The 10,935-nt window shown below is 42.2% G+C and overlaps 1 protein-coding gene across 1 annotated transcript in view; it reads right to left on the bottom strand.

Moving 5' to 3' along the window:
* Positions 1-360: 360 nt before the first annotated feature.
* Positions 361-10,935, bottom strand: part of GOLGB1 (golgin B1) — a 52,341-nt gene continuing 41,766 nt past the window's right edge. The window contains exons 13-19 of the mRNA XM_007450521.1: positions 9,805-9,970; positions 9,465-9,602; positions 4,144-4,287; positions 2,819-2,916; positions 2,227-2,361; positions 756-861; positions 361-495 (exon numbers count right to left, since the gene is read on the bottom strand). Of these exons, the coding sequence (XP_007450583.1) occupies positions 361-495; positions 756-861; positions 2,227-2,361; positions 2,819-2,916; positions 4,144-4,287; positions 9,465-9,602; positions 9,805-9,970 (922 nt within the window). The remainder of the gene's footprint in view (positions 496-755; positions 862-2,226; positions 2,362-2,818; positions 2,917-4,143; positions 4,288-9,464; positions 9,603-9,804; positions 9,971-10,935) is intronic.

Here is a 10,935-nt window from a genome sequence, read left to right as displayed (position 1 = left end):
TTAGGTTTATTGGAACCATCCTCCTGGCTGAAAGACATTCCTCAGCATCTTTCATAGGACCATAAAAGATCAGGGCCCTGCAAAATCTGAACAAATATTGGGCTCAATAACCAACTGTGGGGCCTCCTCAGATTATGCAGAAGTGTCAGGTCCTGGACAGTAGAAGAAAGCAGACTCACTGGTCCCTGCAGCTCTAACCTGTGCTCATATCCACCTCTGTTTTTGCAGGCACTTTCTGTGGAGAGTTGGAGAGAGGACCTGTAAGTGGGAAGATCGTTCCATTGGAATTGATGGTTTTGATGCTAGAGGTGAGGGAATTCCAAGTTCTGAGGGGACTGATCCAAAAGGTGAGAACCAGGTTTATAGATGGCCTGTGAAACATAGAACAAGTAGGACATGAACCATCAGAAAGTAGATGGCTGCCAGCAGTGGCACCCGTGTCCGGGAATGACAGAGCGAACGCAGGACCCGCTTCCATCCAGCACCACTCCGGGTCTGAAAGGAAAATTTGAAAGTCAGAGAGGTTTGCCCCATAGAGATCTGTCCCTTTCCCTTCTCCAACCACTGTAGAAAAGAGGTAACCTGAGAGAAAGCCCCTCGGGGCCAACGATTTGGCAGCTTCCACTAGTTTCTTCCAACCTTCCATACCCTTCCAGTCTCAGGCCCACATTCCGCCTCCTTGACCCCTTGCCCCTCAACACAGCCAGCCCTGTCTGAGAGTACAGTACCCTCTCTTTATCCTTCCCCCTTCTTACCCTTCGACAACTGTTGCTTGTAAGATCTATTAACAGTGCCTGCTCCTGGGAGCCACAGGAGCCAATGATAGGAGACCGGGCAGAGTCCCATTCACCATGCTCCAACCTGTGTTGAGAAAAAAAAGAGGCATTGGTCCACGGCATGAGAGGCTGATGGCCTTCTTGTCATGTGATGCAGGGTAAGGGACTTGCAGCAAGGGCTGCTCCCACAGCCCCACCCCCATGCAAGGAGTGTAAGGGCAGACAGATTTCTTTCAGCAGCCGTAGAGCTGGTAATAATTACCAGGAATTGACTGCCTACTGTGGATCAGATGCTGGATTACGTGCTTTACATACATCTAATCCTCAGGTTTGAGGTTGGTGCTATTATCTTCAAAGTAAGGCTTAAAGAGGTGAAAAGTACTTTTCCACAGTGGCACAGCTAGTGAGATGTAGAGCTAGAATTCAAAACCCAGGTGTGTCTCTAAACCTCTGCTATACCACACCTGACTCAGAGAAGCTCATTAATTTTTTTTCCATTTATTAAAAGCTAATAGGCAAAAGCATCCAAGAAAGATTTTTGTGGGGTTCTTACAATTAAACTGAACTGGCAGCCTCTACTGCTTTCTGCTTCATTTTTTGTTGATTTGCTTATTTATTTAATACTGGAACTTCTCCATTTAGTGAAGAAGCTGCCTTTATCCACTCAATGGTTTCTCACAAAAATGAGAAATGTATCAAGGGGCTGTGAGTAAACATAGCGCACACTTGATCAAGCATTTGCCTAGAGGGATGCACTTTTAATCGTGGTGGGGAGGATGGAACTCTACTGATGTTTCCTCCATGTGAAGGTATGTCCATTAGCCTAAAACTCCTGGACTTTCTTGGCAGGGCCCACACTTTTCTCCAGGAGAGAAGGAACACTTTAATCTGATTTGTGAGCCTGGAAAGAGAAACTGAACATGCCCAGCCTAGCTCCATCCTGCCTCATGAGAGGCTCCATCCAGGCTGGCTGCACAGGACCCCTTCTGTGTCTGTTCCTCCATAAGATAAGCTTTTCAGGGGCAGCCTTGATGCGGACAGAATGGTCTGGTACCGTGTAGGTCAGTCTGTCACCTTCTGCAGGCTAGGCTGAGGAAGGAGGAGATGTTTATAAGTATTTTTTTTGCTGTTTTTAAATGGCAAGTCTGCTGAGTTCCACAAGCACTGCAGAGTGCGTATGAGGTGCTAACATGACAACGGCAGCGCCAGGCCTGGGAGGCAGCGCTTGATTAGCTGCCTCAATTTCCATTCTGCATCAGGGCCAAAGAGGGAATTGCGGAGGGGCTGAGCTTGGATTAACGTGGCTTGTCTTGATCCTACCCTCAGTACAGCACCCATCTCAGGATGAGAATTAGATCCTAATTATTCCCAAGTCTGGCCACTGAAACGCACATGAGTATGATCAGAAAGGGTCAGAAGTGAACAGAGGCTGTGTCCCTCAGCCCTTTACCGCCTGATCTGCTCCTCGGCCATGGAGAGGGCAGCCTCAGCAGCCACTTTTTGGTCTCGTTCTTCTTCCAGCAGCTTCCTCAATTCATTCATCTCCTGTTTAGTGTTGCACAGCTGCTGCTGGGCTTCAGAAAAGCTTCAGGACAAAAGGAGAACAACAGCATCACTAGATGCAGGACATAGTTGCTGATACAAGGGATCCGAAGTCTTCATAAGGTTATAAAGCATGAAAATTTATAGAAGACTGTACAAACACAAAGAATATTTTAAAAGCATACCTGTTCAAGAGATGTAGGAAAATCTCTTAAAGCTGTAGGAAATGCTTTAAGAGATTTTAGGGGCTGACTGAATAGCTTTCATTTGAACACCATAACATTAGTAAGGTGTGTGTGGGGCTGGGGGGGTTGCTGTATAAACTATTCACACACAATTTGTTATTAGAATTGTCACTTTTAATCCTCACATTAATTCTGTGAGGCCAGTAAGATAAGAAGGCATAGTAAATCCATACAATGGACTCCTGTTCTAACTCGATGACCACCCAATTTCTGCAGACATAGCACACGCTCCAGGGTTGAGAACTCCTCCCCAACCTTAGCTGTGGCTCCCTCAGTTCTTCAGGATCACCCTTCCTGTGAGCTCCATTCTTTTCCTGGGGAGCTCCTGGAGCAACATCTATATTCAGTGGTCCCTAGAAGAAGAATAAGTTTAGTAATTCAGTGATGAAAGCAGTTAAGAAACTGTGCTTAGGCAAACTGAGAACTCACTTAGGCACTGGAGAGAAAGAGAAATGTGGAGAGAAATACCTCCATTATCACTCTCTTTAAGTACAGATTTAGAAGTGAGAATCTTTTGTTCTAGTAGATTAATCTCCTACATAAAACTCTTTATTAGATTTTCCTTCAGATTCTCATTCTTGAATCTCTCCTCTTAAAAGTTTAAAGGCTTATCACTGAAATCTGCTTCCTTCTAGTGGAGGTTCATGTACATTCCAGAAGCTACTCTGCCCCTTCCCTTATTCAACAACTCCTCCCCAACCCCTCCTCTTCCTTCCACGTCCTATTCACCTCCACCCTCTCAGTCTCCTCCAACTTCAACAAGCTCTCCTCTCCACTGCTGTCAACAGCTCTGCCTATTTTGTTTCTCAGGTCCAAATCTTCCTACAGCTGTCTTATTACTTAAAGCAAAAAGCCTTCCAAAAGCCTCAGTCATCACTGTTTCCCACTCTCTTTTTGATTTCTCTCCCACCACCTCTCTCATCTTTTTCCTTCTAATCCATTCACTCTTTTTTAAAATTTATTTATTTATTTATTTATTTATTTATTTATGGCTGCGTTGGGTTTTGTTGCTGTCTCTCCCACCACCTCTCTCATCTTTTTCCTTCTAATCCATTCACTCTTTTTTAAAATTTATTTATTTATTTATTTATTTATTTATTTATGGCTGCGTTGGGTCTTTGTTGCTGCACGCGGGCTTTCTCCAGTTGTGGCAAGCAGGGGTTACTCTTCGTTGCAGTGCACGGGCTTCTCATTGTGGTGGCTTCCCTTGTTGCGGAGCACGGGGTCTAGGTGTGCAGGCTTCAGTGCTTGGGGCTTGCGGGCTCCAGAGCGCAGGCTCAGTAGCTGTGGTGCACGGGCTTAGGTGCTCCGTGGTATGTGGGATCTTCCCAGACCAGGGCTCGAACCTGTGTCCTCTGCACTGGCAGGCGCATTCTTAACCACTGCGCCCCCAGGAAAGCCCCTACCGTTCACTCTTTAGTTTTTCCTGGACCTTATTCCTCCTCTCCTCTCGTCTGTCTCCATCACACCTAATGAATCCTCAGCCTGAAGACATCAACCTCTTCGATGCTGTGCTTTACGCTTTATCATCTGTACTCAATTTCCCAACACTCTTCCCGGCCTCTCACCTTCTCACTCACCGCTTGCAGCTCTTGAACCTGCTTCTCCAGAACCGCACAGTGATTGAAAAGGTCGCTGTAGTGCTGCTGGTTCTCACGGAGACTCTGACTGGTGTCACAGAGCTGAATGGAAAGAGTATTTTTCTCTTCCAGCAGTTGAGAGAACTGAAATAGGAGAGAGGATGAGCACCAGCCCATAGGACTGTTTCACTAGTTTCACTATGAGCAGTGTGTAGGCAAACTGTCCTGAGTCTTAAGGATCTAATTTTTTTATGCAAGATCTTTCTTTCAATAATAGCAAAAATAGCACTGTGTTCCTCCAGCATGAGAAAACTCAGAATTTTTCAACTGAGAAAGGAAAACAATTCTGGAAGAGTGGTAAAAACTTTATTTATGGTGCCTAGTACATTAACTGAATAACTAGGAGGCAGAAACCCAAAAGCAATCTAACAGGATAGGCCAACCAAGGCCTGTAAAAGGAGAAAGGCAATAGCTTGGGTCCAAGTTGAGATTACTAATAAATGACTATAATCCTCAGAGCTCAATATGGCTGGAGACAGAGCTATCACCTAAAAATTCATACAATAATATTCCTGGGCAGATTCTTCAATGCTGTAGAGAGTTACAAGCTACCGAGAAAGTAAAAATGATAACAGGTAGTAAGAGGGAGAAATAGAATAAATCCTGCTATGCCTATGTATGTAAGAAACTATATTGGGAGCATCAACTCTCACAGGGGGAAGCATTTCAGTCACTCAAGTCAGGGCTCTCCTCTACTGCATGAGTAACAGGTAGTAATTCAGTCTTCCCTTGAATGTGTCCAGCAGCCCAAGCCATTTTTTACATCAAAAACAGATATTTTTCTTGTTCATACTGAATAAAAAATTTACCCATTGTAGCTTCCATCCAATGACTTGAATTCAGTTTTTCTGGAACTACAATTCTAATTCCTCACTTGCAGGCTGTCAAATTTTAAGTTTTAGTTATGATTAACATCCAGATACATTAACAACCACAGAGATGTCTCTCTGAAGTAACTTTTTGTTGGATAACATACATTATGTGAAAGGAAACTGGTGTACCTGGCTGCACATTCAATCTTTTCTCAAGTATTCTCTTTTGTAAGTATTCTGTGCTAATGTTTGTGTAAAAAAGTTGAATCAACATTTACAGGAGAAAGGATAAACAGTTTTTTAGAGATACTCTGACTGGGAAGGACATTTAATGTATATGGAAAATTAGAGCAAGAAATCCATGTGGTATAACAAAAATATTTGCATAGCCAGAATGAAAAACACAGCAAATAACCCTACCTCTAAAGAGCAATTTTCAGTTTACAAAGCACTTTCAAAAGTATTATCTTATTTGAGAGAGTTAGAGGAAGAACTACTATCTTCACTTACAAATGACAAAAAAGAGATGAGTGGTGACTTGTCCAATGTTATGTGGCTAAAAGATGGCAGGCCAGAACTCAAGTACGGTTCTTGATTCCAAGTCTGGAGCTCTATCTGCTTTTTGATGGTGTCCCATCTGAGAATTCAGCAAGGGAACTTACGTAGGTTGTAGGTTTTTTCAGGGGTGGGAACAGTTAGTAAAGGAAAGAATATAAATGTTTAAGAAGCAATACTAATTGGAAAACAAAGGTAGCTGGGTACAATGACAACTACTGGGTTCTGAGACAGGGAGTAATATTGTCCTCTCCTAATAATAGAAGAAAGTCAACTTTCCTGGCCACAGTAAGCAGCCCAAACCATACCAAGAGAAACCAAACAAATAAATGAAAAAACAACCCCCCACCCCCGCAATCACTCAGTGTTGAAAAAATCCAACACATTTTTCTTGGAAGATCTAGAGGAGAAAGGGTAGACCAGTAAAACTCACTGGAAGCAAAAATTCCCATAACTTAAGAAGTCTAACTGCTTTTAAGCTACCCTCATACAAACCACCTTTTGTAATGTCTGCATTGTTCTGTCTAGGATAGACGTAGATCGCTGTAGTTTAGGGGTCGGCAAACTATGAGCTAGGGCCTACTGCTTTTTTTTTTTTTTTTTGGCTGTGTTGGGTCTTCATTGCTGCGCATGGGCTTTCACTAGTTATGACGAGTAGGAGCTACTCTTCGTTGCACTGCAAGGGCTTTTCATTGTGGTGGCTTCTCTTGTTGAGGAGCACGGGCTCTAGGTGCACAGGCTTCCATAGTTGTGGAGCGTGGGCTTAGTAGTTGCGGCGCGAGGGCTCTAGGGCATGCAGGCTTCAGTAGTCGTGGCAATGTGGGCTCAGTAGTTGTGGCTTGCAGGCTCTAGAGCACAGGCTCAGTAGTTGTGGTGCACGGGCTTAGTTGCACTGCGGCATGTGGGATCTTCCCAGACCAGGGATCAAACCCGTGTCCCCTGCACTGGCAGGCGGATTCTTAACCACTGCACCACCAGGGAAGTCCCTGCCTTTTCTTTGTAAATAAGGTTTTATTGGAACATAACCACCCCATTTGTTTACGTGTCATCTGTGGTTGCTTCCGTGCTACAACTGCAGAGCTGAGTAGTTGTAACAGAAATGGTATGGCCTACAAACCCAAAATATTTACTGAGTCTTTAAGAAAAAGTTTGCTGACCTCTGCTCTAACTCATAGGCTACTGTATTTCATCATATCTATACTTGTAAAAACAGAAGGAGGGAATAGAGACTACAGGACACCAATAATCATTCCCCTCATGTTTTTAAGCTTTAAGTTTCATGTTTTAAGTTTGCATTACATACAAATATCCATCAATGCTGGCAGAGATACATATAAAATCTGAGCATCCATGGAAAGAATTAGGGCAGTGGCTTGGAGAGGAGACATTCTATGCTGACAGCCCATCTACTACCATCCCATGCTAGGACCTAATCAGCAGTCCTCCTTTCTAGCTGGGACCCATTTAGAGTGAGGCTTTAATATCACCAATTAACTCCATGAGGGGTCACTGTGTATCCTCACTACCTAATGTATGGCCAGGCTCATAGAAGGCAGGTAATAGTTATTTGTTTCTGATGAATGATGAATAAGTGAACGACCAACCCTAGGGATGGAGATGCCTCCTTACAGCTGATTTCTAAAGGAAGAACTCTTTCTCACCCAGAATGAAAGTGATCTAAAGCAGTGTTTCTCATACTTTAAGTGGTATGTGAAGTATATCTCAATAAAGCTGTTAAAGAAAACATAACTTTGATAATGACCCAGAACGCAGTATTTAAATATAAGTAACTGAAACTAAAGTTTCTCAAAACAAATTATATTCTTTATTATATATTACATAATACATATTTTCAATCTCTTTTACTTGTTTTATTAAAAAAACCCTATATGCACTATTTGTAATAGCTCAAAACTGAAAACCCCAAAAGTTCTTTAACAGCAGAATAGAGAAATTGTTATATGCCTACAATGTAATAAATACTACACAGCATGAGAACAGAAAAATCACAGTACACATAACAACATGGATGAATCTCACAAAATAAATGAAGCAAACAAAAGAGAAGATATGATCCATTTATACATAGTTCTAAGGTGGTGGTAGTGAATAGAAGACACAAGGGACTCCTGGGGTTCTGGTATGTTCTGATTTTTGATCTGGGTGCTGCTTATACAGGTGTCTTCACTTTCAGAAAATATACCATGATGCACTTGTGATTTGTGTGCTTTTTGGTGTTTTACTTCAGTAAAACATTTACATGAAAAATGTTTCAGTTGCTGTCCACGAAAATGACCTCATCATCTACTAATAGCCCTGAATTGCAGTTTAAAGTACTGTCCAGAAAAGACAAATGCCCAGAGTGATTCACAGTCTAATGTTCAGGAGGGCAAATATAACAAAGGTTGAGATGGGGTCTACTGAATAGTTTCTAGAAAGAGGAGGTGTTACAGAGCTATGAAGGGCAGAACTTTCTGGAAACAACTGACTAGGCTAGAAGAGGAACTGGGTAGGATCTGCTCTGGAGTCTCCCCACTGCCCCACTAAAAACTCCCAGACAACCTCCCCAAAAAGGGTCTGCAATTTTACCAATTCATTTTGATCAACAAACCTACTTAAAAAATGCAAATTTCTCTGCCCAAATTAATAGTGTTATCAGTCTCTGATACTTCAGTGTCAATTAGTTGAACTTAACAACATTTAGTTAAGTACCTTCTACATAAACCAGGCACTGTGCTTTTCCATGTATATTATCATATTTACCTCAGACTGACCTCCTCCTAACACATCAGGCAAATTACTTAATACCTCTGGGCCTTAGTTTCCTCATCTGTGATACAGCCTACTGATCTTTACCATTTTTGGATCACAGATCCCTTGGTGAATGCCTGAGTTCTTGTGATGAGAAATTTACACACACACACACACACACACACACACACACACATACACACACACACACCATTTTGCATATATTTTTTGGACATTTATAGCCCTCCTCAGAGCTAATTTTTGGATTCCAGAGGCTCAATGATTACTTAAATCCCTTCCAGTGCTAACATACACTACCTAGCTGGCTTCCTCTGAAGAAGGCAGAACTAGAGGAGGTGCCACTAGAGAATACTTTGACTAGTCAGAGAGCAACAGGAGTATAATAATTCATAAGAGGGTGGTAGAAGGGAAGCAGATGAAGGAAGAAGAGAAGCCAGAGAATGGATGAGGGGAGAAGACAGAGATGTGAAGGCACCAAGAATAATCTTTTTTTATCTTACCTTGGCTTTTGCTCTAGGAACCATATGGCAAAGCAGCTCTTCCCTACAGAAAGAGGTCCTCTACTTCAGCATGCTTCCCTAGAGTGTCTAGAGTGACAAGGCTGGGGTTTGGGAAAAAGCAAGCTGGCTTCTTTAATTCCAGAACATTAAATACACAATGAGGAAGCTTACAAATGGAGTGAAATGAAGAGCAGATCTCTCACCTCTGTCCCTGTTACCTAATCACACATGAAAATCCTCTTTCCTGAGACTCTTCCCTGTTACACACTATTGGGAAATACAGAGAAACTTGCTGGAGGATTTGTGGGGAGTTAACTCAATATTACTAACAAGTGATACAGATGGGGAGATGATGTTGGGGAGGAAGCCTCCCTTAAGGAGTTGGCTTTTTTATTCTTACTGAATGGGTTTCTCCAAATCACTCCCAAGGACTCTCCAAGGGTGAGGAAAAGGAAATGGCCCTGTGTGCAGTGCTTTGGGGTAAGCAACCCAGGCTCTGAGAAAGGTAAAACTTCTGGTCCCCTAATATAGCTAGAGCCAGGCTTAACCAGATTCTACTTACCTTCTTGATTCTAGTCATGGAAACAAGAAATTGAACTCCAGCCTAGCAGGAAACACCTACCTTGCTGTTCAGTTGCTGAATTCTTAACTCCTTTTGGTGAATTTCCTTTAAGCTGTCATTGAGCTGAGTCCTAAGAAGTTCTGTCTCATAAACTAGGTTTTGTGATCCATCTAGGGAAGCTGGTGTCTCTGGGGATGCCTGCCAGGATACAAACACTGATGAAATTCTCTCTTAACATTGTTCATGCTTAAATCCTTCCTTCCAGAAACCCTGCCCACCTCATAGGAAGCCATCACGATGGTTTGCCTAATAGTGGCAGATGGGCACTTAGCTTGCAGGAAGCTGATGTTTCCTGGGTAGTGGTTACCTCTGAGTAGCAATCAGTGCTGAAATCACTCACCTGTCTTTGATACTGCATTTTGTGGGTCTCAGTCAGGGAGGAAGAAGATCTCAATTCCCTCATAAGATTCTGCAGATGGCTGAGCTGCTGATCTTTATCTGCAATAGCCATAAGGTACTGCTCCTTCATCCTCCTCTCATGAATTTCCCAGGAACTCTTCTCCATCCTAGAAAAACCATGAAATAGTCACAGGCAAAAATATACTTGTGAGACAAAGATGAATAATTGCATATTTAAAACAGTATTATGGGCTGTAGAGATGTAGTAAAGAAAATACATAACCAAAGAGAAATTTATGTTATAAACAGAACTGTGCAGCAAGATGATGGAGCAGAACTTAAAAAAGAATTGCAACTGGCAGGATTGGGGAAGAAAAGCAGGCATTTGGTCTGAATCCTGAACAATGAGTCAGGCAGGTTTCCATAATGGGAAAAGCATTCCAGGTTCAGGGAGCAAACAGAACAAAAGGCACAAGAATGAATATATATAATGAGTTTTGGAATTGTTGTAGTAGTGTGTAGAGTGGATAGGGCAGGAAATGAGGGTGGAGAGAAAAGAAGTCAGACCCTGTGGGGCATTGAACACCATGCTAAATAAAACTTACTCTAAGCAATGGGAAACCACTGTAATTCTTCAGAAAGGCAATGCCATGATGCAGTATACTATCAGGGTTATGAGAATACAACTGTAGAGTCTGAAGGATCTGGGTTCAAATGCTGGCTCTATCATATGCTAGGCATGAGACTCTGAGTAAAAGTAACAATCTCTCTGAGCCTCATTGGTAAAATGGAAATAAATGATCTATTCCTTAGGATTATTGTGAGGATTAAATGAGATACTTTATGTCATGTACCAAACACAGAGCCTGGCACATCACAATCACTCAACAAATATAAACTGCTGATATTTATTTATCCCCTGAATTTGACCAAGAGGGAAGCTTTTATTTGACCCCAGCTAATTTTCCATAGTTCTATCAAAAACTGCCTCTCTGCCATATTCTTTAGTTCTACTTCTTTCTACACTATGATTGAAAAAAAACATTAGGATTGTAATCAAATTTCTGCAGCATCTGTTTACTTTGAATAGTACCCATGTCTCTAATTTTTCCTAATAATATAAGGTTTTATT

Source organism: Lipotes vexillifer, unplaced genomic scaffold (assembly GCF_000442215.2).
Source record: "Lipotes vexillifer unplaced genomic scaffold, Lipotes_vexillifer_v1.1 scaffold1106, whole genome shotgun sequence".
NCBI classification, from domain to species: Eukaryota; Metazoa; Chordata; class Mammalia; order Artiodactyla; family Lipotidae; genus Lipotes; species Lipotes vexillifer.
The sequence above is the reverse complement of the archived record's forward strand: the minus strand, read 5'-3'. Positions and strand labels throughout refer to the sequence as shown.